The following is a 27,123-nucleotide window of genomic DNA, read 5'->3' as shown; positions in this document are numbered from 1 at the left end:
GTGGAGCAGCAGCTGTAGGATCCTTCAGATAAGCCTGAGATGAGAGATGCACGGCTGGGTGCGCACCCAGCTGATGAAGCACAGACTAGGCTTCGTGGCTGGAGAAGGCAGCGGTGAATTTGTCAAGTCTGCTTTAGTCCTGCTTGCTCCTGCAGTCGCCCGTGTGCTCCCTTGTGCATTCACAAGACCACGAGCCTGCAGTAGCCGTGCGGTCACAGTCACTTTGTGTGGAGTGCATGCTGCTGCTCCATGAGCTGCTGTGCATGCCAGGACATCCGTGCAATCAGGTTTCAAAACAAGTTTTCTTGCTGCCTCTCAGCCTGTGCCAATGCCCGTGTGGCAGAGACCTCGTGCACCAAGCTGAAGTTCAGGAGAGAGGAGACTTGGCAAATTCCCTAAAAACTGCATTTTCCACTGGTCCCCGGTGTTACTTGCAGCACCCTTGGTAGCAATTTTCCAGAGAGCATGTGTGTGTCTGTGTGTGTGTGTAGCATCATGGCCATTCCCGTTATTTCATGGGGTGTGCCAGGGCTCCCCAGGTATTGGGGGTAAAGGAGGGGATGGTGCTTGGCTGGTAGTGGCCAAGGAGGTGATGGTTCTCTCCCAGTCAGCCAGAAACACTTATCCCCATTACCTGCCCCAGACCTAGCGGATTCAGGATCCCACTGAGGGAGATCTGGGTCCTCTGCACTGCTGTGCTGCCTACAGGAGGGATCACAGAGCTGCCTCCTGCCTCAAAGTGCGAGACAGGGCAAAACTGGGGTGAAACCACTGTTCAGGTGGCAACTTGCTGGTTTGCAAGCCTCTTAGTGTGAGTCTCAGCTCCGTACACCCCAACTGAAAGAAGGCAGCATCCTGTGGTGGGTCTGGCTGAGCAAACCAGATCCAGCAAAGGGAAGGGGCAAAAGCCTAGCTGATCTTCTCCAGGTGCCAGCAGGAGCCAGCATCATCCCCTGTCGGTCTGAGGCAGCCCGCTGTGCCCCTTTATGCCAGTCTCTCATGGGCTGGTGGATGGCGATGGGCTTACAAGTACTGGAAGAGACACAGGGAGTAAAGCTGTGAGGCAGAAACAGGTGCTGGGCACCAGCGCTGGCTTCTGATGTGGGCTGAGCTCCTGGACGAGAGAATACAGGGGGAAAAATTGTCAGGGAAAAAAAATAGTTAGCAAACAATGTGCTCGGAGCGCACCTTTTCTTGTTGAAAGCCTAGGAAAAGAGGTGCAGAGGCTACACCTGGAACATGGCGGCGGTGCCAAAGCAGCAGCCCCCCCATCTGCTGCGTGGTTCTTTGGGGCGATGCCCTCCGCCAGAGCCGGTCCAAACCCATCCCTGCCCCTGCGGCAAAGAGCGGGGAGCACCCACGGGGCGTGGAGCTGCCAAGCAGGGGCAGGCAGGAGGCTGTCTTCTGCCTGCTGTGCCTTGCCTGCGCTCCCAAGCCTCGCCGGTGGTGCCGTGCACCTGGACGGGGTGGCCTCCTGGAGAGCAGATTTTCCAGCTTTGCTTACAGTTTCTTCTCTTTCACAAAGTCAGGAGTCAGTCAGAGACAGGAGCCTGCAGCACCATTTTCAAGTTTTGAGATTTCGATCCCAGATACTGGAGGCGTGCTGGTGCTCCTGAATCGCCTTAGGTTAAGAAACAGAGATTTCTGCAAAAAGGAAAAGCTCTTATGGGGGGGTTCTGGGATAAGTTTTAAAAAGCAGCTCCTGGTAGAATTGTTAATCCCTGAGTGTCCCCTGGATGAGTGAGAGGCTGCTGTAAGGCATGGATTAAATAAGGCTGAGCCTCTGCTGATCACAAAACCCATGTGAAGCACGCTGCTTGCCTTGCACTGTTGCTACAAGAAGAGCAGCTAAGGGGTATGAAACGAGCAAGTACAGTTCCTGTTGCAGGGAGAGGCTCTGAAAACTGTTTTTTGAGGACCAACCTCTGGCGTGGCCCAAGATCCCCCATCTGGGTCAGGTCTCCTGGCTGTACGGGCTCTGCTGGGGCTCGTAACTCCAGCTGCAGGACTGGGGAGCGCGTGGGCTCGGCAGCTCCTTTGCCGACAGCCGAAAACCCTCTGTTCCCACAGCCGCAGCCGCTCCCTCTCCCCATCCGCTTTGTTCAACTTTCATTCATCTTCTGTGCTCAAGTTTTCACAGCTCTTGCTTATGCATGATGGTGATCATCTTCCCACCACCTTAGTTATTGCGTGAACCCTTTTATTTCAGGTGAGGATGCTGAGAACTGGCTCAGATCCTCCTCCACTAGAGCTCACTCCTCCCTGTGAAGTCATTTAAGCCCCAGGCAGGTGCTGAAAGCTCTTGAAAACCTTGGTTTGACACTTGCATGTTAAATCCTTCGTTTGAAAGATATTTGTGTCTGTTTCACGGTTAAATTCTTGGCTCTCAAGCCACAGATCCATTAACCAGTTTTGGTTACTAATTATTAATTGGTTACTAATTATTGATCCAAGTGATGTGATTAATCAGTTTCTAAAAAGATTATTTATTAACCAAACAAAGCCATTCAGGAGAGGAGGTAAATGGGATACTTCAGGCTGCTTCTCTGTATTTTGTCTATCCTTGATTCGTGTCCCACACGGTGAGCTTGCAGCAGGGTGGGGAGCCGATTTGCATGCCTACACACACGCACACGCTGCAGGAGCCAGGCACGGCAGGGCAATCCTTTGGCTCGAGGCTGTGGAGAGAGGAAGGTGGGAAGGATTTGGCAGGTTGGGTCTCCTGGCTGGCAAAAAACTCCAGTCTCCTTCAGCACTGCTCCCTGTGCAGGGCTTGGGTTTGGTGCTGCTGCGGGGCCAGGTGCTGGTTGAGAAGCCACCCCAAGGCACCAGTGCCCCCAGGTGCCTGGGTGTGGTCCCGTTGCTGGTTTTTGAGAGCACCCCAGGAATCCACCAGCCCATGGGTGTGTGCCAAGCCACGTGTACTTCTGCCCGAAAGAGGCCGGGCCTATTTCTTGCACCCGAGATGTTTAGTCCCACAGTCCTTGTCCTGGCCACAGCCTGAAGCACAGCCGTGGTTTCTCTCCACGGTGCTCTGAGCAAGCACCTCTTTCAGAGCAGTCATTATCAGGGGGGTTATAATCATAGTATATAGTCATATAATATAGTCATATAATATAGTCATAATCAGCAGGGTTATCTCGCTTTTGCTTTTGCTTTTTTTTTTTTTTTTTCTGCTGTGGGAGGCTCCAGCTCCTCACCCTGCAGTCCGTGAGCTTCCTCACAAAACTCAGCCCTGAAATGCCTGTGTGTGGGGTGGGTTGGGGCCCTGAGCCCCCACCAAACCATTGTCTGGCCATTTCGGCTGCCCCTGCGGCTGGGAGCAGCTCAGATGCCAGGTCCCCGGGCACCACAGGAGCACTCGGTCCCCAGCTCGGGATGCCAGAGACCTGCAAACCCAGCGCAGCAGCACCAGCGACAGGTAAGAGACCTGCTTATTTCAGCTGTTCAATTCAAGTCACTTAACCGCCTTTGTTTGTTTTAAACCAGGACGGAGAAGAGGAATTTAACCGTGCTAAACTGCTGAATATAGGATTCACGGAGGCTTTGAAAGAGTATGACTATGATTGCTTTGTGTTTAGTGATGTCGACCTAATCCCAATGGACGACAGGAACACCTACAAATGTTACAGCCAGCCAAGGCACCTCTCTGTCTCCATGGATAAATTTGGATTTCGGTGAGATGCCGCTCGGAGGGGCATTTCCTTCCTAATTCCACCACGAGCACCGCAGGCCAGGTGCAGCGTTACACATCCCCACCCACCAGCAAAACCCTGGGAAAACGTCTCTGGAAAAACTCTGCCTTGGCACACACGTCCCTGCGGGAGCAGGCGGCTGGGGCGGAGGGAGCAGGGCACAGAAACGAGCCGTTTTCTGAAATTTTCATCTTTTCCTTTCCTTTCTTTTATTTTTTTTTTTATGCCAAATCCCCCCCAGTGAGTTTAAAAACTCAACCCATGAAGCAAAAACCGGTTGTGAGCCCACATGGCTGGCAGTGCCCCGGGTGTCCCTGCCCCAGGCCTGGGCCCTGCTCAGAGCAGGCCCTGGGGCAGCTGCAGTTCTCCAAGCAGCCAGGTGATGTTCAGAGCAGAAATGCAGGCCCCAGGGGTTTCTTCTGCTTGCTGAAGCAGAGCCAAGGTCTGTGGTAGGTCTCGGGGGTGGGTCGGTGGCCAGGCAGCGGGCTGGGGTGAAGGGCACCGTGACCCCTCCTCGGGTCCATCCCCTAATGGCCTGTTCTCCTGAATTCCAGGTTACCCTACAATCAGTATTTTGGAGGCGTGTCTGCCCTGAGCAAGGAGCAGTTCACAAAGATCAATGGCTTCCCAAACAATTACTGGGGCTGGGGCGGCGAAGATGACGACATCTACAACAGGTAAATGAGTACCCACCTTGGCACCTGGAGCCATGGGAGCGGGAGGGAGAAGACCTTCACCCACAGAGCCCAAGGCAGCTCGGGCCTCGCCCAGGTCTGCAGCCTGGCAGTGCATCCCTTTGTTCCCAGGAGGGATTTGTCTGTCAGGTTTTAAGCAGCTCCAAACAATGCCCTGAGCACTTGCTTCCTGCCTGGAAGAAAGCTGAGCAACGCTCAGAATTGCAAACGAGGAGGAAGATATTTGCACAGGGCAGGCTGGGCCCTCCTCTGCCTGAAGATGAGGGCAGATGTCTGTGGGTTTGTGTTACCTTCACGTCCCCAGGAAGGTGGGGCCATCACTTTGAGAAATCATTGTAGGAACTCGGATTTGAGAGTCTCCTGCTGTTTCTTGACTGCAGAGCACACCCTGCGTGGTCCTTTCTCTGGGCTTTCCAAGCTCTCCTGGGATGACTTCTCGTGGGGCAAGGCACTCAAAGAAAGGTGGTAGCTGCCTCTTTGGGCACCCCTGTTTTGAGGGGCAGGAGGTGCTGTATAAAAATTAAAAGGGAGACACAGGAAGGAAGAGGTCTGACATTGGCATCCATGGCCTGCAGTTGCCTTGCAGAGCACACAAATGATGGTGGGCTGCCCCCATCCCTGTGCTGCTTCTCCACTGCTCGGTTCAGTTTCTACCAGCACAGCACTTCCTTGCACTTCAGCTTTCACATCTTGAAAAACGAATGCTCTTCTGGCTGCTTTCCAAATGGGTTAAAAACTAGATGTCTGCCATTCAAATTCCAGTCTAAAGCCTGAAGCAAGGTTAACGCAGGCGCTGGCAGAGCAGGCTGGGGTGCAGGGAGTTAGCAGGGCCCTGGTGCAGGCAGGGGGGTGTCTCCTTTCCCCACATGTGCACATGTGGGAAAGGGCTGGCTGTCCTTCCCTCTTGGCATTAGCAAGCCTGCAAATGCACAGCAAGGTCCTAAACTAGAAGAACAAAGCAGGTAGTGGCCGTTAGTGCGGAGCATGCTGGAACAGCCCTGGTCCATCACCTGTTGCGGATGTTTAATATACTTTGCTTCTGACAGGCTGGTGTTCAAAGGCATGGGGATATCACGGCCAGATGCTGTCATTGGGAAGTGCAGAATGATTCGCCACTCGCGTGATCGGAAGAATGAACCCAACCCTGAGAGGTGCGTGCCTGCATCCCTGTGCTCCCACTGCCTTGTGCTCTCTTCCCCTGCACCAACCAGCCCCACTGCTCTGAGCCTTGGCCATCTCCTGCCCACCTCGCAGTCCCCATGCTGGCTGCACCCTTCCCCTGGCCACTGTGTTTCCTTCTCTTTCTCGTCTGCAAGATTTCACCACGGCACCAATGCCTCTCACCATTTTCTTTCTTTCCCCCCTTTTCTTAAATATCCCGTGCACATCAGAGTAAGCTGCAAGTGGTTGTTCCTAGATTGGTTTGGGGGAATAAAACCCTTGATTTAATTCAGAACTGAAAGAAAAAATAATAATATAATAATAAAAAAAAGGCCGGTGTGGTCTGAAAGCTTGGCTGTTTTCTCCTGGCTAAAAGCCACCCCCTTGGTCTCGCCCAGTGAAGCGTCTGATGGGACCCACGCTGATACCCACGCTGTTCTTGAGGACCGCAATAAAAACGTCACACCGAGTGGGGGTTGTTTTAAGGTTTTCTTGTTTGTTTTTCCCCTTCCGCAGGTTTGACCGAATTGCTCACACAAGGGAGACAATGGGCTCTGATGGCTTGAATTCGCTCTCCTACAAGGTGTTAAGGACTGACAAGTACCCTCTGTACACAAAGATCACAGTGGATATTGGCTCACCGAACAGCTAACACCGCAGGCACAAGAGAGACCTTGTGTATGTTGCCTGGGACATCTGGCCTTGCTGATGCTTTATATCTTCTGGTTTTATAACAGTTGCAATGAACAAGGACAAAAAAAGGCCTCATTTGGTGTGCCAAAGCCTCTCCAAATTGGGTGGACAAGTGCTTTTATTCTCTCTTTTTCTTTTTTTTGGCTTTTTTTTTTTTTTGACTTTACACAACCTTCCAGCTCTACATTGTTTTGTAAGTCCAGAAGCTGTACGTGAGAGCTGTAAATATTTACTTTGGTGGAAAACATTGAATGTCATCTATCTGTGACAGTGCTCCCTACGTTAAGTTGATTACTGGACCCAAGTTTTACTGATTACAGCTGTGGTGCATCAGCAATTACTGCCCATGACATTTTGGTATTTTAAATTAGGTGGATGAAAGCATTCCTTTTAATTCATTCCTGGTTTTATTTTATGAAGGACTGTAAAATGCTGCTAAAATTGTACAAGTTTACGCATTTCATTAGATTTTTTAATGGAGACAATATCATATCTTTTTTGTTTTTCCTAATAGTGACCAAAACATTCTTCTCTGTGTGCAGAGCAAGTTTTGAATAACCAAGTCTGGATTCAGTGAATGTCACTATTTCTTTCAGTCTCAAAGGAGACTTTGAGTGAGTTGAGCCAGAATCTGCCCCTGAGCTAGCTCTCTGCATAGGGTGGGAGCTAGACAGATGGCACCTGCTTTGTGATCTGCAAGTACTGCTGGCTTCAGAAAACCATACTTCTGGATGTGATGGTGATATTTTGCCTAAGCAGAATGTGACACTTGGGGAATATTTTGTTTGGTTGTTTTTTTGGTGCTTATTTTTTTTTTTGGATGGGGGTGGGGGTGTGCTTTTTTATTCCCCTAAAACAAAGATTGTGTTATATTGCACAATGAAATGATGGCCTTAAAATTTGCTGACACTTGGTAACAGTGGTAGAAAACTACCACGCTGTTCAAACATTGTCTGAAGACAAAGAACGAAGCTTTGCTTGCAAGGTCATGCGTAAAACTTGAATTCACTTATTACTTTTGTTGTTGTAACATTTTAATAACTTTTAAAGTAATTTGTATATCATAAGCGGAATATTTAATACCGGATTAAACTAGGGTGCAGCATAATAGGATATGCTTCAAGGACTCCTTTCTCTCCAGGCTATTAGGCTTTTTATGGATCATAACGTATAAGCCATGTGTTATATTTGCTCTGCGTACTTGTCCACGGAACCTCCCACAGTGCTGAGATACTTGCAAGACAGCAGGTATCCCATCTTTTAATTATTTTTTTGTTATTATTTTTTCCTTAAAGCCTGTTGAGACACGTGTCCTGTGTCGGGTAGCTCCCTCATGGCTTTTGAGGCGGTGAGGAGCATGCAGGCTGCAGAGCACTACCTTCACCAGGGCACCAGCAGCACCCCGCTTGTCCTTCCCGCAGCCCAGTTGAAACCCTCAAGCGCTGACACCCTCGGAGCTGGGTTAAGTGATTTTTACAACTCTCAGCCAAAATGGAGAGCTTAATTCCTTCTGGTGAGTAGTTACTTACCAGCTGTGACCATAGAAATTTGCACTTCCTAGGCCTGTGCTGAAGGCTGTTGAAATCAGGGACACTTGTATTGGGGATCATCTTCAGCACTGCCTCTTTTCTTTTTCACTTTTTTTTTTGATTGATTTTTTTTCTTAATTTTCTTCTTTTTGGGGCGTTTTGGACCTAAAGATTTTGCTGAACCCTTGCACTGCAGGGGTGGGATCCTGCGGGGGTCAGGGGGCTTGCTCTCTAAGCAGCCAGGCTATTTTCTTGACATTTCTTCCTAGGCCAGCAGCGGTTCAAAGTAAGAGCAGAGACTGTACTCACTAGGGAGACACCCAGCTGCCTTTCCAGCTTCATTTTGGAAACGTGCTCATCCCCTTGAACACCGTTGCTGGCCAGACGTGCTGCCTCAGTTGTGCTGGGTGTGGAGTGAAGGCAGGCTTGCAGGAGGCCAGAGCGGAGCGCAGGGAGGCAGGCGTTCACCACTGCATTAAAAACGTGACTCCTTTTTGGCAAGTCAGGCTCCAGCGCTTGCAGACACAATGGAGTGCAAGAGGAGGTTGTGTTACAGGAGTCAGGTCAGACACCTACCTGCAAAATCTTGGCACAGCTGCAGTCTGCACCAGTAGCTGAGGCATAGGCGAGGGCTTCTTTTTTTTTTTTTTTAATTTTATTTTATTTTTATTTTATTTTATTTTTATTTTATTTTATTTTATTTCATTTTATTTTTCCAAAGGTGCCTTATAAGCAGGGCCCCGCTCCCACAGGTGGCAGGCAGGTCAGCACCAAGCCTCACCAAAGCTCCATTGAAGATCCTGGGTCTCTGCAGAGAGCGCCTTCGTTTGGTCCTGAGCCTTTCGTGTGCTGGAGAGATGGGACCTTCGACTGTGGCTATGTCTGTCTGCTAACTGGCTATGCAAAGGGGCTACCTGCTGTATTTTAGTGTTTCCTTGTTTGTTTGTTTTTTTAGTTTCTTTATTTGTTTCTCCTTGCCTAATGATTCTCTGGGGATTAGAAAAAGTCAGCGTAAGAACTTCTTGTTCCGCTGTCTGCTGGAATCATGGAGTATCGTGCAGGTGGTCTGAGCATGTGGTTCTGGCTGTTGCAATCAAAGCTCTCTACAAATGTGCCTTGAAAGAAGGGAGAGATGGAAACTGGAAAACCAGGAAACCTGAAAACCATTTTCGGCACAGAGACACCAGTGGTGCAAGAAGCTGCCGCTTAGTTTCTCTCCCAGCGCTGAAGCCTCAAGCCATGTCAGAGCCGAGGATGCTGCTTATCCTTCGGTGCTGAACCTCCATGTCCAGATCTCACTGCCCCTGCATTAAGCTGTGCTGGTCAAACTGGTGAAACACTCTTGGTTCAACCTGGCCATGAAATCTTTCCCCCTGGGTTATTCAGGGGCCTTTTCTACACATGCTCATGTTACACAGAAGTGAGTTTTGACCTGTACTGGGTGGTGCTCTTTCCACTCGCGTAGCGACACTCAATATGATACCGTGCGTAACGGTTGAAACCTGCAACAGATAGCTGCAAAGGAAACGCTAATGCTTGGTTTCTTTGGGATTGCTGTTTGCTTGGTGGGACGAGAGAGGGTCCTGGCATGCAGCTTTCCCCCCAGATCTTGCTTATGTACTGGACTGCTGCTCATGGGTCTCCCACAGGTGGTTTAGCTTTTGCATTTTTATCATTTATATACCAATGGGTGTATAGTCCGATGTTCCTACTTTACTGTCGGTGTCAAATAAAATATTTTCAGTTACGGCGTTTGGCAGCATTACTCTGATGAAGTGGGCTTCCCAGCCTGGCTGGTCCCACAGCCTCCTTGCATTAACTTTCTCCACTCACTTTGCGCCCCAGAGTGAGTTTCTCTCCCTGCCCTTGCAAAAAAATTCAATGGCACGGGAGGAGCAGATCCAAGAGTGCCCAGGTGCCACCAGAGGACCACAGTTTGCCCGTGGGTCAGGGGACTGCATGCCACCAGGCTGCCAGCTGCGCAGGGGAAGCAGGTCACCACTTGCTCCCTGGGTGCTTGCGGGCTTGGCTGGAGATTTGGAAATGGAGAAATCATTGCTGGGAAACTGATGCAGAAGCCTGCCTGCCTTACTTGGCACTTTCTCATGCAAGCAGTTTCCGCGGAGGAGATGATTCGATGCTTGATATCTACAGGCAAAAAATGGTCCGAGAGAGACATAGCAGAGTCAATGGGCTTTTCTACTTCTTGCCAGTTCTGTCCCCAAAGCATCAAGCTTGGGTGACCGAGGAATGGATGCAGTTCAGTGGTGGGAAGGAGCCCTGTGTGGAAACCTTGTCCCTTGATGAAAGATGCAGCTGAGAAGCCTCAGTAGGGTTTCCACCCTTTTCCCCACTGGTTACTGGTGCTGCAAGGCCCCCCTGGCCAGACCAGCATGTGACTTGTAAAGGAGCCCTTTATCCCTTTGTTGTGAGAACTAGCTCGCTCCAGCACTGCTTCCTTTCCCACCTCCAGCTCCACCTGCCTGGAGGGACGGGGATGGGTAAACGGAGATCTCATACCCTGTGTTACACTTGTTTACCCTGCTACACCTTCCTGTTCTCCAGTCCATAGGGGAAAAAAAAAAAAAAGCCCACAAACAAACAGACATACAGAAACCATGAGGCTGTTGTTAGAAGGCAGAAAAGGACTTGGCTGAAGTTTTCTGACCCCTTTCACCCTCTTGGAAGGAGACTGGAGAGCATGTGCTTGCTGTCTGCCTGTGCTCTGTGTCTTAGCACAGCGGGGCTGACATCGGATCTGTTTTTATCTGCCTGCATCGTGCTGGCAGGGTGTCTGTGCCCTTCGGGTGATGCGCCCACACAAGACCTCTTTTTATCTGCCTGAGCTGAGGCAGCAGCCCTGCTCCTGGAGCCTGTTTTCCTTTTCTGCCCGCTGCTCTCTGTATCACAACCAGCGAAGCAGATGTTAGTGCACAGAGACAAGATCTCCCTGGAGCCAGTGGTGAATGACTCCTGAAGCCAGGATTAGGTCCTGCAGTGAGGGAACCGAGTGGGCAGAGCACAGGACTGGGGTTCAGCCCAAAGTCAGTGGGCTCTTATTACCTTCCTGCCCTTCACAGGCTTGAAAACTCTCTCTGAGAAGGCTTGTTTAATGATCTTTCCAACAGCAGTCGCTACGGTATTTCACCAGGACAGACAGCTTCAGCCGTGTCAACCAGGACCATGACCTCCCGTGGGTCAATGCCATCCTTCCCAGTGGATATGAATATATATATCCACCTTCGCTGAGCAGCCCTTAAACCTTGCCTTTGGCCCTCCATCTCCTTTCCAGACCGTGCTGGTGAATGCAGAGGCCTGGGAACAGACTTTGCTTGCTGCAGAATTCCTTTGCTCGCTGTAACAGGTTTTCTGCGTCGCCCAGCACCCGGCTGCCACGCCTGTCCCTGAGGACAGGAATTCACTGCCCTGCTGCAATGGCCTGGATGATGCTTGCTCCAGGGAAGGAGCAAGCAGCCAAGTGGCCGCCTGTGCTTCCCAAACCCAACCAAGCCAGACCTCTGCTCCATGTTCGCCGCTCTGAGCATCTGCCCAGCCACAAGAAGCGCAGGGAGGAGCGGCGAAGCTCTCCATGGTAGGGTCCAGCTCACCCAGAGCTGGCAGAGGGACTCAGCCCGCGCCTGGGAGCATTGCCTCCAGCAGTGGAGGTGCTGGCTGCTGGCACACGGGATGCTACAGTAAGAGCTTGCTGTTTGATTTTTTTTTTTTCCTCCACCCTTCTCTGGAGAGGGAGAGAAACGGCTTGGTCAAAAAAAAAATGCAAAAAATTGGCAGGCTCCCATGCAAAACGGAGATGGGCCAGAAAGTCATCCCTGCAGTAACACCCCACCTTTCAAATGCCCCAGTTTTCTTTTTTTCCAAGCCACAATCTGGAATAGAAAAAAAAAATCAAATGAGAAACAAAACAAAACAGAAAAATGGCATTTCTGTCCTATCTCCTTTCTGCGTGATTTAGTGATTTGGTGTTGGCTTTTAGGGAAAAGCACTGATGGGTCCTCACAGGGAAGAGCACCGAGGAGGGTTTGGGTCACACCATCACTCCTGGGGCAGGATGTGCTCCACCAGCCTGGGAGGAGACCTCTTCGGTGTCTCCAGTAACTTTGTCCTCCCCTTCCCAGAAATATTCCCAGAGATCTGTGGTCCAATAAAGACCGTGAGCCGGAGAGGAGACCAACACTGGAGACCAGCACGCCACTCCTGCCGCGTGCTGCTGCAGGTGCTACCTACCCACGCTCCGTCCGTACCAGTCTCAATATTTCTACTGCAATCCCTTGCAGAGAAAGAAAGCTGGCAGTGTACTTCTATTTCCAGCACGTAGATAAAAGAAGTAAGGTCAGTGGAACAGCTGGCCACTAATCCAAGTGCCAGTATAGCATGCAGGATCAACAAAGGAGCTGAAAATTTCTGTTGAAGTCAGCTGTGAGGCATGGTATTGTCAAACAAACCTGTTTTTCTGTTTTTATTCCTTTTAGAAAAAAAAAAAAAACAGGATGGGATTACTGCTTTGATCAAATAAAGGGAACGGTGTTTCAGTTACATAATCAGATTTCCTCAATGCATTTTTGATTTATCACCTGATGTTTTGGTAAGACCCATGCTTTATGCAAAAGAAACAGAGCTTAAAAAGCGGCTTGGTGACCTTTTGGAAAGTGGCTGTTACAAAATCTGTACGAAGTTTGCAGCTGGCAGAGACACGGTGGCATAGCAAATAATAGCTCTCTGTTACAGGAAGCTCTTGGTCTGAATAAATCATTGCAGTCTGATGAAATTAACTTTAACAAATAAATGACAGAAATGCAGCCGGGGCCAGTAACGCCAGATGTGAGATCTGCCTCGGAGAGCAGGGCTGCGGGCAGGCCGAAGCGTACCCGTGGGTAACTCCATGAGCTCTTTGTGCTGCAGCTGACGGGGATAAGGCAACCCCAGATGTAAGTGGCGGGGGGGACAACATTGCAAACAGAGGGATCCTGCTTCTGTGCACAGCTCCGGTAGGACAAGCGCCCAGCTGCTGCCTGTATTTCCAGAGGAACGTGAAAACATGCTGCAGGGAGGGTTGAGGAGTGCCACATGTTCAGGAGGAAGGAGAGAGCACCCCTGAGCCCTGCTCGGGGGTATGCTGCAGTGAAAGGGAAGGCTCAGCCTTGTCCCTCAGTCTTTCAGTCAATAACATCCCTGCTTTGCTCCTTTTTTTGCCTGACACTGGGCATGTCTCTGGGGATGCGGTATTGACAGCTCTGCAGGTAACCTTGGCAGCTGTGTGTTGTGACAGTCTGTAAACCACTGCCCAGGCTGCAGAGCTGGTTGCCTGCAGGGCCAGGAGCAGTATCCCCTTTTCTGGCCAACTGCATTTTCTGTTTTAAGCCCTGACACCTGTTTTACCAGGGCAGACGGTGCCGAGAGAGTTTGGCAGGGCAGTGAGCTAAAACAACCAACGTGCAGGGTGCTCAAGCGGCACAGGGTGCACACGAGCTGGGATGGAGCTGCACATCAGAGACTGGTCCTCTGGGCAGACAATTTCACGTCAAAGGACTCACGCCTATCCTTGTTAATCTCATCTGCCAGATCACCATGCCCAGTGCATCCCCCCTGTTTCTGGGTGCTCAGCGTGAGCCCCATGCCCTGTGTGTGTCCGGGACACGCAGCTGGATGCAGAGCAGCCTTGGCTCTGCCAAATCACAGGCCTCAGGTGAGGCAGCCCCATCCCGGGATCAGCCCAAGTGCACGCAGGCAGACATCTGGTTTTCCCAAACCAGTTCTTCCTGAACTCCCAGCCCGCAGCTAAGCCGCTTTTTTCTCTCTCCCTGGGAGGAGGGGAACAGACCCCATAAGCACGTCGGACGTTTTCCAGCAGAACACTTACGCAAGGCCCTCCGCAGCCTGCCAGAGCCGTGCCACGTGGCCGGAGAGATGCTGAACAGAGCAGGTCCCTGGGGACACGGGGGATCTTGGCAGCCCGGGGTGGGGAGGAAGGCAGATAAGCCCCAAAAATGCCTGCTGGGCTGGGGGGAAGGCAGAACAGCTGCGGGGCTTTTAGGGGAGGTGCCCAGGACACTGTGAAACAAGGCCAGTGGGAAGCCTCCCGGCTGGCCCCCGACAGGAGGAGCTGGCACACAGAGCAGCTGGGGAGTGGGAACGGAGCCGCCCCGGCCCCACTGTGCTGCTGCTTCCCCTACATCTGCCCCGGAGCCCCAGCAGGGCCAGGGGCCAGCAGGCTGCTGTGTCCCATCCTGAGCCGGCCGGAGCCAGAGCCGGAGCTTGCAGGGTGCAGTTGTCAAGTCCTTATCTCTGTTGTGATTATTCTCCCCCCCACACCTCCCCTCTGCATTCCTCAAATAGCAACATTTGTTTTGGAAATTCCTCTCCTGAGCAGTTTCAGGCTTGAAATCTGGGAGGGTGCTGGTGCGGGAAGGGGTCAGAGGTTGCTCTTGCCCTGGTCCTGCGTGCCAGACTCCCCGTGATGGCTGGTGCCCATTGGGGTGGCTGAGGGACCAACATCACCGTCCTGTGCCCCCAGCCTCACAGCCACCAAGCACACGATGTACATTGTATGTCCAGAGCCGAGCGGGGAAGGGGCTGCTGCCTGGTCACACATCTTTGACCCCTGGGCAGCTGCGCGGGGTCATTGGCCCTGGAGAGACGGCTGCAAACGAGGCACACAGGGAACATCCTGACCCGAAGCAGACGCGGCAGAGGAAAGGGTTTTTGGCACAGGACTGAGCAGCTGCGCTCTTAACCCCAGCCCGATGGCAGCTTGTGGGGCTGGGGAGCAGATCACTCACTGGGCAGGAGGAGCCTCGCCACGCTGGCGGGGAGCAGGAGGCACCCGGGCGTCCTCGTGCACAGGACAGAGCCATGGCACAGGGTGTGTAAAACACCTCCCTGCCTCTGAAAGCCTGGGCAGGCTGCAGGAGGGGTGCCGTCAGCCTGTGCATGCACAGAGCACACACCTCATGCTGGCACAGACCATGGGGGTGTCCCCATGCCAGGGAGCCTGGGTGTGATGGTGCCAGGACACCCGAGGCCCGTGCTGCTCCCAGAGGGAGCTTTTCCTTTAGCAGCAGAGGCAGCTCGCCCACCAGGGAGGTCCGTAAGGTAAGGGGATCTGCAGACTGACACTGACGGCGAGCAAGGGAAATGGCCCGTGGCATTCCCAAGAAGCCAGACTCCACAGGGTTGGATCAGAGGCTGAAAACCCTTGGTCGCAGCCATGCCCTCACCTGCCCAAAAGCTGCACCCTGCCGTGGGTTCGCACTGTGCCTGGAGGGACACCTCTGAGTGTCTTCCCCTGGGTCTGTCGCACGTGGCACGAGCCCAGGCAAACCTGGGTGGTGGTGGAGCGTCGTGGAAGGAAACAATACCCTGCACAATGGGAAAATCCGACAGCAGAGGAAGCCCAAGTTGCGACATTTCTTGGGCAATATCCAGGAAATAAGTTAGCCTCACTTCACTGCAAACAGGGAGTTTTAACAAAAATATTGCGAGGCAGCTGATAAGTCCAGGGAGCGGTGGCTGTGGTGGGGAGAGGACCCTGGGACATATGGGCCCCAAGCATGGGCTCTGCCATCATTTGGGATAACTGGCCTGCATGGCAAGGAGACTGCCATGGGTTACAGGCATTCAGAGCAGCTTGTTCACAGCTTTGGGCACTGAAACCACAGGCTGAGCACCAGCGCCCCTTAGAAGCAAGGGGCTGGTGCGTTTGTAGGACAGGGCATGGACCACAGGGATGAGAAGGGCAGCGATGCCTTGGAGGACGGATGCAGGGCAGGGTTGTGGTCATTTGGGCTGGAGCCTGAGAGCAGCCCTGCGATGCGCCCGGAGGAGGAACAGGACCTCCCTCAGAGGAGGCTCACGTTTCAAGCACGCCAGTATTTATACAGCACTTACTGGTCTTGAAACAGAGCACTCAGAGAAACGCCGGGGGACTTCCCCACACCCTAGCAGTGTCATTTGTCTCCCAGACCTGCTGCCCAGGTGTGTGATTTGAAGCTGTTCACACAGCCTGTGAGTGGGGACTGAAACGTACCAGCAGGAAAACCATTTTGCTGCATATGTGGCTTTTCTTCCAAACTGCAGACTACTTTGAATGCCAGAGAGGTTGACAGAGTTCATGCGGCTGGTGTCACTGCGCTATTTCTTGCTCCAGTCAGGGGAATAGCCTCTCTGCCTGGCTTTTCTGCCTGCACATAAGGAGAAACAGCACCCAATCTCCCACAGAAGCAGAGGGTAGGGCTCGCATCCCTGTTGCTGCTGGTAATTTGTAGCTCCCGACCCTGCGCAGGGCCCCAGCTGCAGCGGTACAGGCGCAGAGCGCAGGCGGGTGCGTGCCAGCCCTCCGCATGGGTGGCTGCTGCTCCCGAGCTGCAGCTGCAGAGGAGAGATAGCGCCGTGCCCGGGGAGAGCCAGCATCTCCTGCTGCTCTCGCCTGCTGCTCTGAGCCGCTGTTAATCTGCGTGTGGCACACCTGAGCAGCCCCAGCCAGCACGGGGCAAGGACACAAGCAGATGACGGAGAAACGCTAACGGGTTATGCTAAGAGGAGCTTGGCCCTAAGGGAAGTGCGTGTCCTTCAGGTGGGTTTCCTGCAGGCAATCTCCATTTTGCAAAAAGGGATTCCCACGTTTAGCTGGCAAAAAAAAAAAAAAAAAAACTGATTTGATTCCCTTTTGGGCAGGCTGCCTGCTCCCAGACCTTCTGCGTGCCCCCCACGGGCAGCAGCGCCCTTCTCCGCGCCGCGCCCGAGGGGTCTGCGGGCTCCCCGCGCGGCGCGGCGCATCGGCAGGGCGGTGCTGACTCATGCCTGCAGGTTGCTGTGGAAACTGCAGTCATCACCCCCGAAATATGCTGTCACACGCACACTTCTGCAAACCGTGCTCTGCCAGACCCAGAAGAAAAAAAAAAAAAAGCAGCCGCAGGCCAAGCCCCTTGGTGGGAAATGGTGCTTGATCCCACAGCGGGTGCCGCAGGGAGAGACCCGTCCTGGCACTGCTGTCTGCAAGGTGGAGGCCCGGTCCCCACCGCCATCCTCCCTGAGGGTCCTGCAGGGTGGGGGAGCAGCATCCAGGAGAACAAGGCAGATCTGACCTTCAGAAAGACATTTTCTTTTTTCTGTTGGAAGACTTTGGTTCTGTTCCAGAGCATCCAGCCAGATCAGAATTTGGGGTTTGGATGCATCGAGCAGGGGGTGCGTTGGGGGCCTCCAGAGCTCCCTGCCCCTCCGATTCCCTGCCAGTAGGCACCAGTCGGGTGTCTCGCCCTCACAGAACATGCGAAGGACTTGCCCTGTGGAAGGTCCCCCCGCTCTACCTCTGGGACTGTGACTTACCCGGCTGAGTCATCCCTCCTGCTGGAGCACGGCGGTGACTGAAGGCGGTGCGTACCCAGGCAGTGAGTCATCTGTGTCCTTCCACGGGGATGCAGGACATGTCCCAGCAAGTGACAACTCCTTGGTCACCTCTGAGGGTGCCAGTCACAGCAAACCTACCAGGAGAGAGGACATCGAGAGGGGCATTGGGTTAGCCTGGTGGTTTTCACCTGAGAGAGAGAAAGGAGAGACACCAGCTGATGTCAGATGCCATAACATATCACTGTGTGGGGATGTGGCCACGAAGGAGAAAGGGCTGGAGACGGCATGCAGAGAGCAGGGCTGGTTCCTCACCCTGGGGGGCCCATGCTGGCACGTCCCAGGCTGACCCATCCCCACGAGCAGGGACCACCAGCAGGGTCCAGCATCTCCATGGGAGCAGCTCCAACATTTCTCTCCCCTTTGCTCTCCCACATTTGTGTTTCTGGGTGCCCACCCCAGCAGGAGCCTCACCACACCCCTCCGTACCCCACCATGGGCCCACCTCGACCCACCTGGGGCCAGAGACCCAGCCCCTACAGCCATCCTCCAGACCCTCTCAGCCACCAGGTACAGTGCCAGCATTTCTCCCCGCCACTTCTGTCCTCCAGCCGAGCTCTGACTCATCAGAGCCTCCTTCCCTGCTTTGCATAAATAACGACTTTTTGGGAGCAAGGCTAACAATGGACTGGGCAAGCCTGCGCCTCGGGGTGTGGAAGAGGGCCACGTGTTTCCATCCCTCTTCCTAAAATGCATCACCTTGAAAACCTTGGTGTTTCTGATGGGCGGGAGGACTCCCACCTGTCCTGCCCCTGCTTTGGGCTCTATTTTCTGGGAACCCTGGCTCAGTTCACCTCCAGGCTCCCCAAGCTGCGCAAGCGGATGCTGAGGCTGGATGTAAGTCATTCCTCATGTTGATTACAAACTCCTGGTTGACTGAAATCCCTGAAAACAAATGCACATCTGTGTTCACACTTAAAGACAAAAACACTTTTCAGACCTGGTGTTAATAAAGGTTACTGACTTGTGTTTGGGAAAAGAAGAGGAAAATAAAAGAGGAGAAAAGCAGAGGCGGCTCTCGAATAAGTGAATCTTTTTGTCATAAAATGCCTGGATAGCTCTTGAGTCCTCTTGGCTCTTTGAGCAGAGAGGAGACAGATGTTGCTGATGCTCCGCTGTTTTAGCTGCTGGTCCAAAATTTGTGCCTGGACCTGATTAAACTGAAATCCTTCCCTTATATCTTCTCCAAAGTATTCCATCTATGGTCATGTGAATGCACTACACAAATGAGACCAAAGAAGAAAAATCTTCCCCATTGTAACATTTCTGGATGAGGAACAAGTACCTATGGGAAAGAAATCAGGCCAAGGTGCTTGCTCTAAGACCAGTATCTCATATCTTCCATCCCCCCACCAGGCTGCTTGTAACGGAGAGCAAATACAAAAACCAGAACAAAGGGAGAAATGTAATTAATTTGTTTTGGGATTTTGGGTTGGAAAAATAAAACAGAAAGGAGTTCCTTTGTTCGCAAAGGCTGTGGCTTCTTTTGTGAGCAGCTTCCATGTGGTCGCTGGTTGCACATGAGTAAGTGATTATCCTGTTTCAAGTAACATCCAGGAAACTGAAAAAGCACCAGACATAATGGCATTGCAATGTCTTAACAAATCAAATTTCTAACCCCTGCTGTCAGAGTTTTAGCATTGCTGGGGCGACAGCACAAAATAAGGGCAGAGCTGTAAAGATCCTCCTTCAGGGGAAATAAGTAACTTCTGCTAACGTTTAAGCCCGCAGGCTGCTGTAGCACCAGCAGAGCTGCTCCATCCCATGCCGCAGCACAACGTGTCACTGTGGTTGGAAGCTCAGCCACCACCACGACCGGCACAGAGGGAACGCAGCTTGGCCAGGGATCCCGGGCCTCCAAGAGAGCATCACCCAACAGAAGGAAAACATTAAAGCAAGCTGGCAGAGAGCACATGATGCCCCATTCAGGCTCCCATTTTGGCTGAGAAAGGAGCAGGCTGTGTCACCTAACGCTGGCCCTTCACATGTGCTGGGAGTGGTGGTCCTTGGAGGGAGCAGAAGAGGTGGTGCTGTCTGCACCGTGCACCTCAGGTTCCCTGGCAAAGGAAAGATTTTATTAAAAGCAATAAAAACATAAATATTCAGGCTCAATCTACAAAATAGGAGTCAATGGGAGTCAGGTTCTTTTTGCCTGTAGGTCCCTTGTGATGCTTATAAATAATAACTTCACTGAGGAGTAGCACTTCACACAGCAGGGGTGTCCCTGAGACACAATGCCGATGGTGATTTGGGCAAGCAATTGAGAAGAAACAGGGTTAAATCTTTGTGGAATATTCACCATAGTCATTCCTCCAACATTTGCTGTAATGCCCTGAAGCCAGCCTGTAACTGATGAATATCATCACTGGATGCATTCTTTGAGCCCTGGGCAGGGTTTGTGAGAGGGGTGGTGGGGTGGAGAGGGCCCCAACGTGACCCTCCACGTGGCCGAGTGGGGCTGGCAGTGAGGGCAGGCTCTCCTCAGCACACACGTCACACCAGAGGCACAAAATGCTTCTTTAAAGCCAGCAATGGGTCTCAGGGACCATCCCCAGACCCTTGGCCGAGTCCCTGGCTGGTATGCACTGGGGCAGAGCCGTGACCCAAGACCTGGCCAACAAGCCTGAGCAGCTCATGGTGGTTGAGAGTCTGAGAGACTGACAGTGGTGGGTGACCTGCCCTGTCAGTGCAAACCAGAAGGAAACTCTCCCAAGGTAGCACTTAAAGTCCAAAGGTGACAAAGGGTCACCACAGACGGATGCTGAACACACGCCCAGGCAATTCTTGGGATACCAGCAGCACTGACTGGTCTGCTGAAGAGCAGTCTTACAGGCTGGTGTCTCAAGAAAGACAGCTGAAGTACGTGGCCACCCACAGGGTGCCCCTCTCGACCGGCCGGAGACTAACAGCCCCCCTCAAGGCAGCTGAGGCAGAGACCCAGGTACCAAGGAGAACACAGACCACAAGCTTCAAAATCCTCAGCACCCGATGTCCGGAGATCCCTAGGACAAAGAGAAGAAGATGACCAACGCAGTGCTTTCTCACGCCTTGGATGCCCTACCAGCAGCCTGACCCCAGGTCTCAGCGGCACGGTATCGGAGCTGGCCTCAAGCACAGGCAGACAAGACCACGGAGCTGGGAGAGGCTGCGGAGCCTGTCAGTGCTGTCGGGGCCCTGATAGCAGCACCCAGGGCCCCTGATAGCTGCTACAGGAGCAGCTTTGTTATCGCAGCGGAGCTCAGGCTTCAGCAAATCTCCATTGAGATTTGTTCTCAATGAACTCTCGTTTAGAGAAACGAGAACAAAAGCCAAGCAAACCCGCAGCATCACAGGGAAACTCAGGTTGAAAGGGACCTCTGGTGGTGCCTGTCTACAAACCCTGCTCACAGAAAGGATAACTTTGACAACCTCCCAGGTCTCCAGCAGGTCTCCTTTCTTTGTAGCGCTGACACCAGACCCACGAACAGGGCGAGGCGAGTTGGTCACAGACAGCAGAGGCTGAAGATGCTTTAGTATGTTACTGGAGTGCAAAATTCAAGGTCTGTGGCACAAAGATGAGTGTGAGAGAAGTTGCTGCTGTCCCGCAGCACCCGAGTATGTGAGAAGGCTTCTGGACTCTCCTCCAGAGAAAGGCTGTCACCTGCCCAGGCACCCGCACCAGCACTTGCCCCTCCTCGTCTACCTCTCACGTTACCTTACCTTGCCTTGTTTGTAAAAAAGCCCAGGGGCCCAGCCCAGGATTACGACTTAGAAATACACAACGGCCTGCAAGATGATCAACCCAACTTAATGTCCCCAAAGAGTATCGGTGTTCATTATTAGTCTCCAGTTACACAGAAATTAATCTTCTCACAACTCCGCCCTGCATGCAGTCCTTAAAAACGAAACACACATGTCAAATCAAATTCTGCCTGCGAACAACAGCCCCTTCAGCCTGATTTCTAATTTCACTTCTAACCTTGAAGTGGTTTTGACATGAGTCACATGGTAAAGTCACTCAGGCTGGCTGCAAGGTCCGGCTTTGGAAGTAAATCTGCGATGTAGCCTTCCCCTCCAGCAGCTTCACAATGATATGACACAGCCTAAGTACATCGCGTTGTGTCCTGCTTTTAGATGGCCTCCTCTGCTCTGTATGCACCCAAAAAAATGCCTGGCTGTCCCTATGCCACAAATCATTTAGGACTTCAGCAACCAGGCAGCTAAAGAGAATTGTGCAGTGGTGCCCGAGACTGCCGGTTTCATGCACCCCAGTGCCCTGTACAGGTGAACAATTGCACATACAGCTTCTGCAGACACGTTTCTCACTAGGAAACATTCCTCCTGGTGGAAGCAAGTCAGGGCTATGGCAGTGAACAAGTGCATGAGCACTGGCATGGGCTGACGTGCAGTGGCACTGCTGCCCTGCTGGAGGTCCCTGGCACACGCCAGAAGCTCCAGGCAAGCCAGAGGTGCCAGCACCCAACATTCACCTGAACCAGAGCTCAGGCCCCATCGCAGTGAGATTCAGGCCCTGTCCTTGCAGCACGTGGGTAGATTTGGTCTGAAAGAGGATGTGAAACCTCCAGCTCAAGGGCTCCAGGTGGCCCATGAGCTAACGGAGGTGCTGAAAATCTCTGACCGCACTTGGGTTGTCCTTTCACCTCTCAAAAGGAGAAGTAAGAGTGGCTCCAGCTCTGACCACGCTCTGTGAGCTGCCTTTTATAGCAAAGCCATCTTCCAGGGAAGCAGCGGTTCCCACGGCTCTCCTGGGATGTCTGGCAAGCGTGGGGGAAATGCTGGGCAGCTCCTGGGACACCTCAAACAGCCTCCCCCATCTGCAGAGCGCTGGCACTCTGCACAGGTGCCTGTTGGAAAGGTGGGTCCCATCACAAGAAAACATGAAAAAACATTTGCAGTTAATGCCTAACTGCAGGAGCGGCCACTGGGCCTGGGGAGGCAGGGTGCCACTCAGCGCTACCTCGGCAGGCTGGAGGAATGGGCCAGAAGAAAGTCTGCCAGAAGCAGAGGCGAATGCAAAGGCCTGTCCCTGGGACAACATATCCCCATAAACCAGTGCAGGCTGGTGGTTGCAGAGACACCAGAGCCAGGCTCCTCCCAGAGGTGCGCAAGAAAAGTATGCGCTGGGGAAACAGGTAAATGCTGCAAAAAGGGGAATTCCAGCTGGGTGTGAGAAAGCTCCTCCATGTGAGGGTGGTGCAGCGCAGGGACCCGCCTCCATCCCTGGAGGTATTCAAAACTCTGCTGGAGGAGGCCCAGCACAACTGGGCCCGGCTTGGGAGCTGGGTGTTGGACTGCAGGCATTTTGGAGGTGCCTTCCCAGCGAGGCCTCTCCACAGCCCTGTGTTATGGTGGGAGACAGGGAGGGAGGGAATGCAGTTGCCTCCCTTTGGAGATTTCGGCTGTGCTCCTGTCTGAAACATCCCGAATGCCTGGGACAGATCCGAGACACTACGTGCCTCCTTCACCCCTCCCGGTCTGTTCTCCGCCTGGCGCAACCAGGGCGGGTGGTGGGTGTTGTTTCTCCATGGCCTGGCAGAGGCTGGAAGCTCTGTGTCCCAGCAGGCTTGTCTGGAAGAAAGGTCTGAAAACCCAGGGCTGAGCTGGAGCTGGCCTCCTTGCACTGCGCAGTGCTGTGGAGCAAGGACTTGACATCATCTCCTTCCCAGCCAGCTCGAGAATTAATATGACTGCTGCAACTCAGAGCCCCTTAACACTCTTAACACAGAGATGTTCTCTGCTGCCTCTTCAAGTGCTATTTCTGCTTGTGCATTCATGATTTTTATTGATGCAGAGCAGTGACTGAGCAGGCAGACGAACCTGACGAGAGAGGAAAATGACTGCAGGCATGTACTAAAGCATTCAGCTCGTCCAGCTGAAAGAGATTTCTGCCAAGCGATTTTATAAGGAATGAGGCATTTTACAGGAAAAGCAGGGCCTCTGGTCTCATTTCCTTTCCCCTCTTCTCCATGAACTTCAAAGAAAAGAGGGGTCAAAACAGAGGCCAGGCAACTGGAACGGAGTTCCTGAGCCCTACAGCCTAATTAGTCCAAGCTATGTTTCATTGGCTCACTCTCAGAGACAGGCCTGAATTACAAATCCTCCCCACAGTGTCACCAAAGTTCAGATAAAGCCAGAATACGGTCCATGGCTCACAGGACCCCAGCAGTGCCAGGCCAGGGCGGCCGTGGCTGTGTACCAAACCCCCTCCCCAGGACAGAGACTGTCCCCTCCTCCCCGGTGTCTTGTCCCAGGGCTGCCCACCCAAACCTGAGCCTGCTGGTGCTGCACAGCGTGGCTGTTGCCCCCCATGGTACAGACTGGGGCTACCAAAAAGCGTTTAGCCATTGGCAACTGCCCTCTCAGCGGTCTTAAGCTGGTGTTAAGCCCCTCTCACCACCCCTTCACCTTCCAGCCCTGCTCGCAGGCCATGTGCCCCTCAGCCCTTCCCATCCTGGAGCTGTTTACTGGCCCTCTCCAGCCTCCCCACATCCCTCCCCGATGCCCAGCAGAGGGGATAACAATGTCCCTTGACCTGCTGGCCACGCACCCTCTCACACAGCCCGGCATGCAGCTTGCCTTACTAGCCGTGAGAAGCAAAGCTTGTTTTTATACAAATTTAATGAGTCCTTAGAACCGCATGCCAATTTCAAGTCACAAGTCTCTCCCTGCAAGATGCAGGTCTCAGGGTTTTCTTTTTTTGGACCCATTAAAAATATTCTCAAGAACAGAGAGCCATAAATGACACAGCCCATTTCTCCTGCAGAGTCACTCTCAAGACACTGGCCTCTGCAGGGTGCATCTTATTTTGAGACTACAGTAAATGCACTTTGGCGGAAGGACTCATTTCCGGCCTTGTGGTCTGAAAGCTGAGAAAAGCAAAACCCCCACTAGATCGTAACTTGGAAAGCAGAGAAAGGACATCATTGTCGCTGTAAGTTTATGTGGCCTCCTGATGCTATAGCACTGCTCTCAGCCATAGGGAACTAAGCCCTGCAGCTCGCCGGGCAGTGGGCAGTTGCTAACAAAACCAGGGCTGCAGGGAAAGCAAGGTCCTCACCTGCATACAGCTACCTCGCAGCTACAGGCCATGACTCTGCAGTGCAGCAGGCTCCTGCTCCCCAGCCATCAGAGTAGACTGGGACCAGCGTAAGGCACAGCTCACTGCTGGCTTGGCCCTCAAGCTGTTCTCCCAGGGAAGTGAGAGCAGGAGGAATGCCGCAGAGGACTGCACAGAGGCATAGGAGCATGGTACCGCCACCAAATCCCCCAGCTTACACGTGACTTCCAAGAAATGTCAATGTTTGTCAAAGACATTGCTTGCAGACAAACCGTGACTGAGCTCTTACTTGCTGAAGAAAGATGGCTACTTTAGAATCAGGAAGGATCTGCATGTTATTTTTTTAAACCTTCTGCCAAGAGAAGAGGTAAAGTTCTTCCTGGAATATTTTTGACTCCAACTCACATGCTCAGCTTTCACTTAAAAGAGCCATTCTGGGGCTGATGATGTCTGGGTTTAACTCCCAGTTTTACTGGGAGTCATTTGCACTGCCTGACTGCAGCAAGATTGTTTACCTCCTTTCGCATCTGTTTCTCAAGCCAGGCAATAAATTCTGAATCTTTCCTTTTCTCACATAACACGCTCCAAGGGCTGGCAGCCTGCGCGTGCTCTCTGCAAGGACTTCTGGAGGTCTCTAGACAAGCCTCTCTCAGCGCAGCCCCGCTGCCAGCTCAAGATCAGGTTGGCTGCAGTGGCATCTCACCACAAAGCCAAAGTCTGCTTCAGGGAGCCTGCACAGCCCGAAGTGCACGGGGACCTCTTGTCAGCTGAAGTTTTCTGAGAGCTGTGACCCACCTCACAGAGAGGTTTAGCTGCAGCGTCCATCCCCTTCTGCCGCCACCAAGGAAGGAAGGCCAGATGGTGTACATACCACCGCCATCACCCAGTCTGTTAACATGTTCCTGTGCCGGCTTCACCTTTCAGAAAGACATGAGCCGGAGGGCTGCGGCAGCTAGGGATTAGGTGGCCTGTCTGTCTGTCTTTTTCCGCTCTGGGGCAGTAATGCATGAGAGAGGGAGGGCAGGAAAGCATCAGCCATTCCAGCTGAATTCACCTACAGAATCGAGTCAGACTTCTGCGTGCTGCCAGCACAAAAATAGCTGCCATGTTTGGTTTTTACAGCTTGATGCAATTCACTGTGGCTGAACTACTGACAGACAACTGGCTTTGCTTTGTTACAGCCTTGACCAGGGCTGTTTTCGAAACAACTTTAAGCAGATATATATCCACCTGTCACTGAAAACAAACATACCTGGCATGATTAACTGATAGTTCTCCACGGTAATCCCCACACCTCCGTAACAGCAGCTACGACAAAAGAGATGGGATCGCAGAGAGGAAACAGCAGCATGCAAAACATTCACCCCGTGCCTTGCTCAGTATTTCTTCAACTTTTTGCTATTGGATTACTTTCTTAAGCACTCTGGGGACAGAGACAGCAAAGAACAGCTTTCATTGGCAAAGGCAGGCAATTTCTCACACTCTGTTCTGTTTTCCATGGCTCATCCAGCAAATTGTACACCAAGCCTAAACAAACAGCAAGGAACAAGCCCGTCTAAGAGGGGCTGACTACAGCAGATTTCAAAAGCTTTTGTGCTGGCAGCCTAGTGCTGGTATCAGGCCCTTGCTATAAGCGGGTGGGAAGTGCCCCGCGCCGGGCAGATAAGAGCAGCGAGACCCTTGGTGTGGCCAGCCACCCATGTGAGGAGCTTCCTTCCTGGCAACTCCACCTAAGCCCACATGCAGCGAGGAGGGCAGAGTCAGCTTTATTTGCCTTTTTGCATTAACCAGGGCTTCGGGACTTCTGGCCTCGGTCACAGTCCAAGCGAAAAGCGTGGATGGACTCGCAGCCACCCTTTGTGTGTTTAGCATGGGCGTCTCATGTTCCCTCTCACCACTGGAGGGCTCTGCCCGGCACAGCAGCAGCACATTTCAGCTCTTACAGTACTCCATAAGTAAAGCAGTCAGGATATGCTAATAAGTTCCTCGCTAATGAAATACTGCCATATGCAGCGTCATAGTTTAGTGCAGGTTTAGTGGGTGACATTGGCAGTAGGGAGATGGTTGGACCAGAATATCTTGAAGGTCTTTTCCAACCTCAATGATTCTGTGATTCCTTAACACATGACCACACTCTTGCAATGCAGAGCTCTCACTCGGTTGGCTCCAGGTTTGCAAACAGTGAGTAAGATCTGTGGTATGACGTCCCCAAACTTGCACACGCAAACTGTCCCACGCCCAGGCCAGGCCTGACCTGCACTCTGCCATTTCTGAGTGCCACCATGGAGAAACCCCGGAGAGGGAAGGAGTGTGGCTCTGCAGGAATCATAGAATCATTAGAGTAGGAAGAGAACTCCAAGACCATCTGGACCAACCATCCCCCTACCACCAATGTCACCCAGTAAACCATGTCCCCAAGCACCATGTCCAACCTTTCCTTGAACACCCCCAGGGATGGTGATGCCACCACCTCCCTGGGCAACCCATCCCAATGCCTGACTGCTCTTTCTGAGAAGAAATGTCTCCCCATTTCCAACCTGAACCTCCCCTGGCACAACTTGAGGCCATTCCCTCTAGTCCTATCACTAGTTATGTGTGAGAAGAGGCTCACCCCAGCTCCCCACAGCTTCCTTTCAGGTGGCTGCAGAGAGCAATGAGGTCTCCCCTGAGTGAGAGCGGAGTTTTGTGCTTGGGTGTTGAAATGGCCGCACAAGGCTGTGTGTGAGGAGCAGGCGGCCATGGGACACCAACGGGCAGCGTAACTTCGAGCACGCTTCCCTGGGTGCTTGCTCTGTGCACCAAGTTATGCTTTGAGGGGCAAGAAAAAATAAGATACCACCACCAGCAGCAGACCCAACACACCAACTTTTATT

General features: G+C 52.6%; 1 protein-coding gene and 2 long non-coding RNA genes across 4 annotated transcripts in view; 2 read left to right on the top strand and 1 right to left on the bottom strand.

Annotated features, from left to right (window-relative positions):
- B4GALT1 (beta-1,4-galactosyltransferase 1) overlaps positions 1-9,521 on the top strand; it is a 22,565-nt gene extending 13,044 nt beyond the window's left edge. Inside the window, exons 3-7 of one of the 2 annotated variants that reach the window (XM_083816500.1) lie at positions 3,490-3,677; positions 4,250-4,372; positions 5,437-5,541; positions 6,068-6,229; positions 8,495-9,521. In XM_083816500.1, coding sequence (XP_083672626.1) covers positions 3,490-3,677; positions 4,250-4,372; positions 5,437-5,541; positions 6,068-6,203 — 552 coding nt within the window. In that variant the 3' untranslated portion in view covers positions 6,204-6,229; positions 8,495-9,521. Of the gene's footprint in view, positions 1-3,489; positions 3,678-4,249; positions 4,373-5,436; positions 5,542-6,067; positions 7,371-8,494 lie in introns of those variants that run through there. The other variant, XM_083816499.1, reaches the window with a different exon arrangement.
- LOC310889273 overlaps positions 1-27,123 on the top strand; it is a 70,795-nt gene that overhangs the window by 21,015 nt on the left and 22,657 nt on the right. The window lies entirely within an intron of this gene.
- LOC310889274 lies at positions 8,407-27,123 on the bottom strand. Its single transcript, XR_014576492.1, has 2 exons — positions 17,116-27,123; positions 8,407-16,416 (listed from the first exon to the last, which is right to left on the bottom strand). It is a non-coding gene; the product is annotated as an uncharacterized lncRNA (long non-coding RNA).

This window comes from Anser anser, assembly GCF_964211835.1.
Source record: "Anser anser genome assembly, chromosome: Z".
Classification (NCBI taxonomy): Eukaryota; Metazoa; Chordata; class Aves; order Anseriformes; family Anatidae; genus Anser; species Anser anser.
This window is presented reverse-complemented; position numbering and strand designations above follow the sequence as displayed.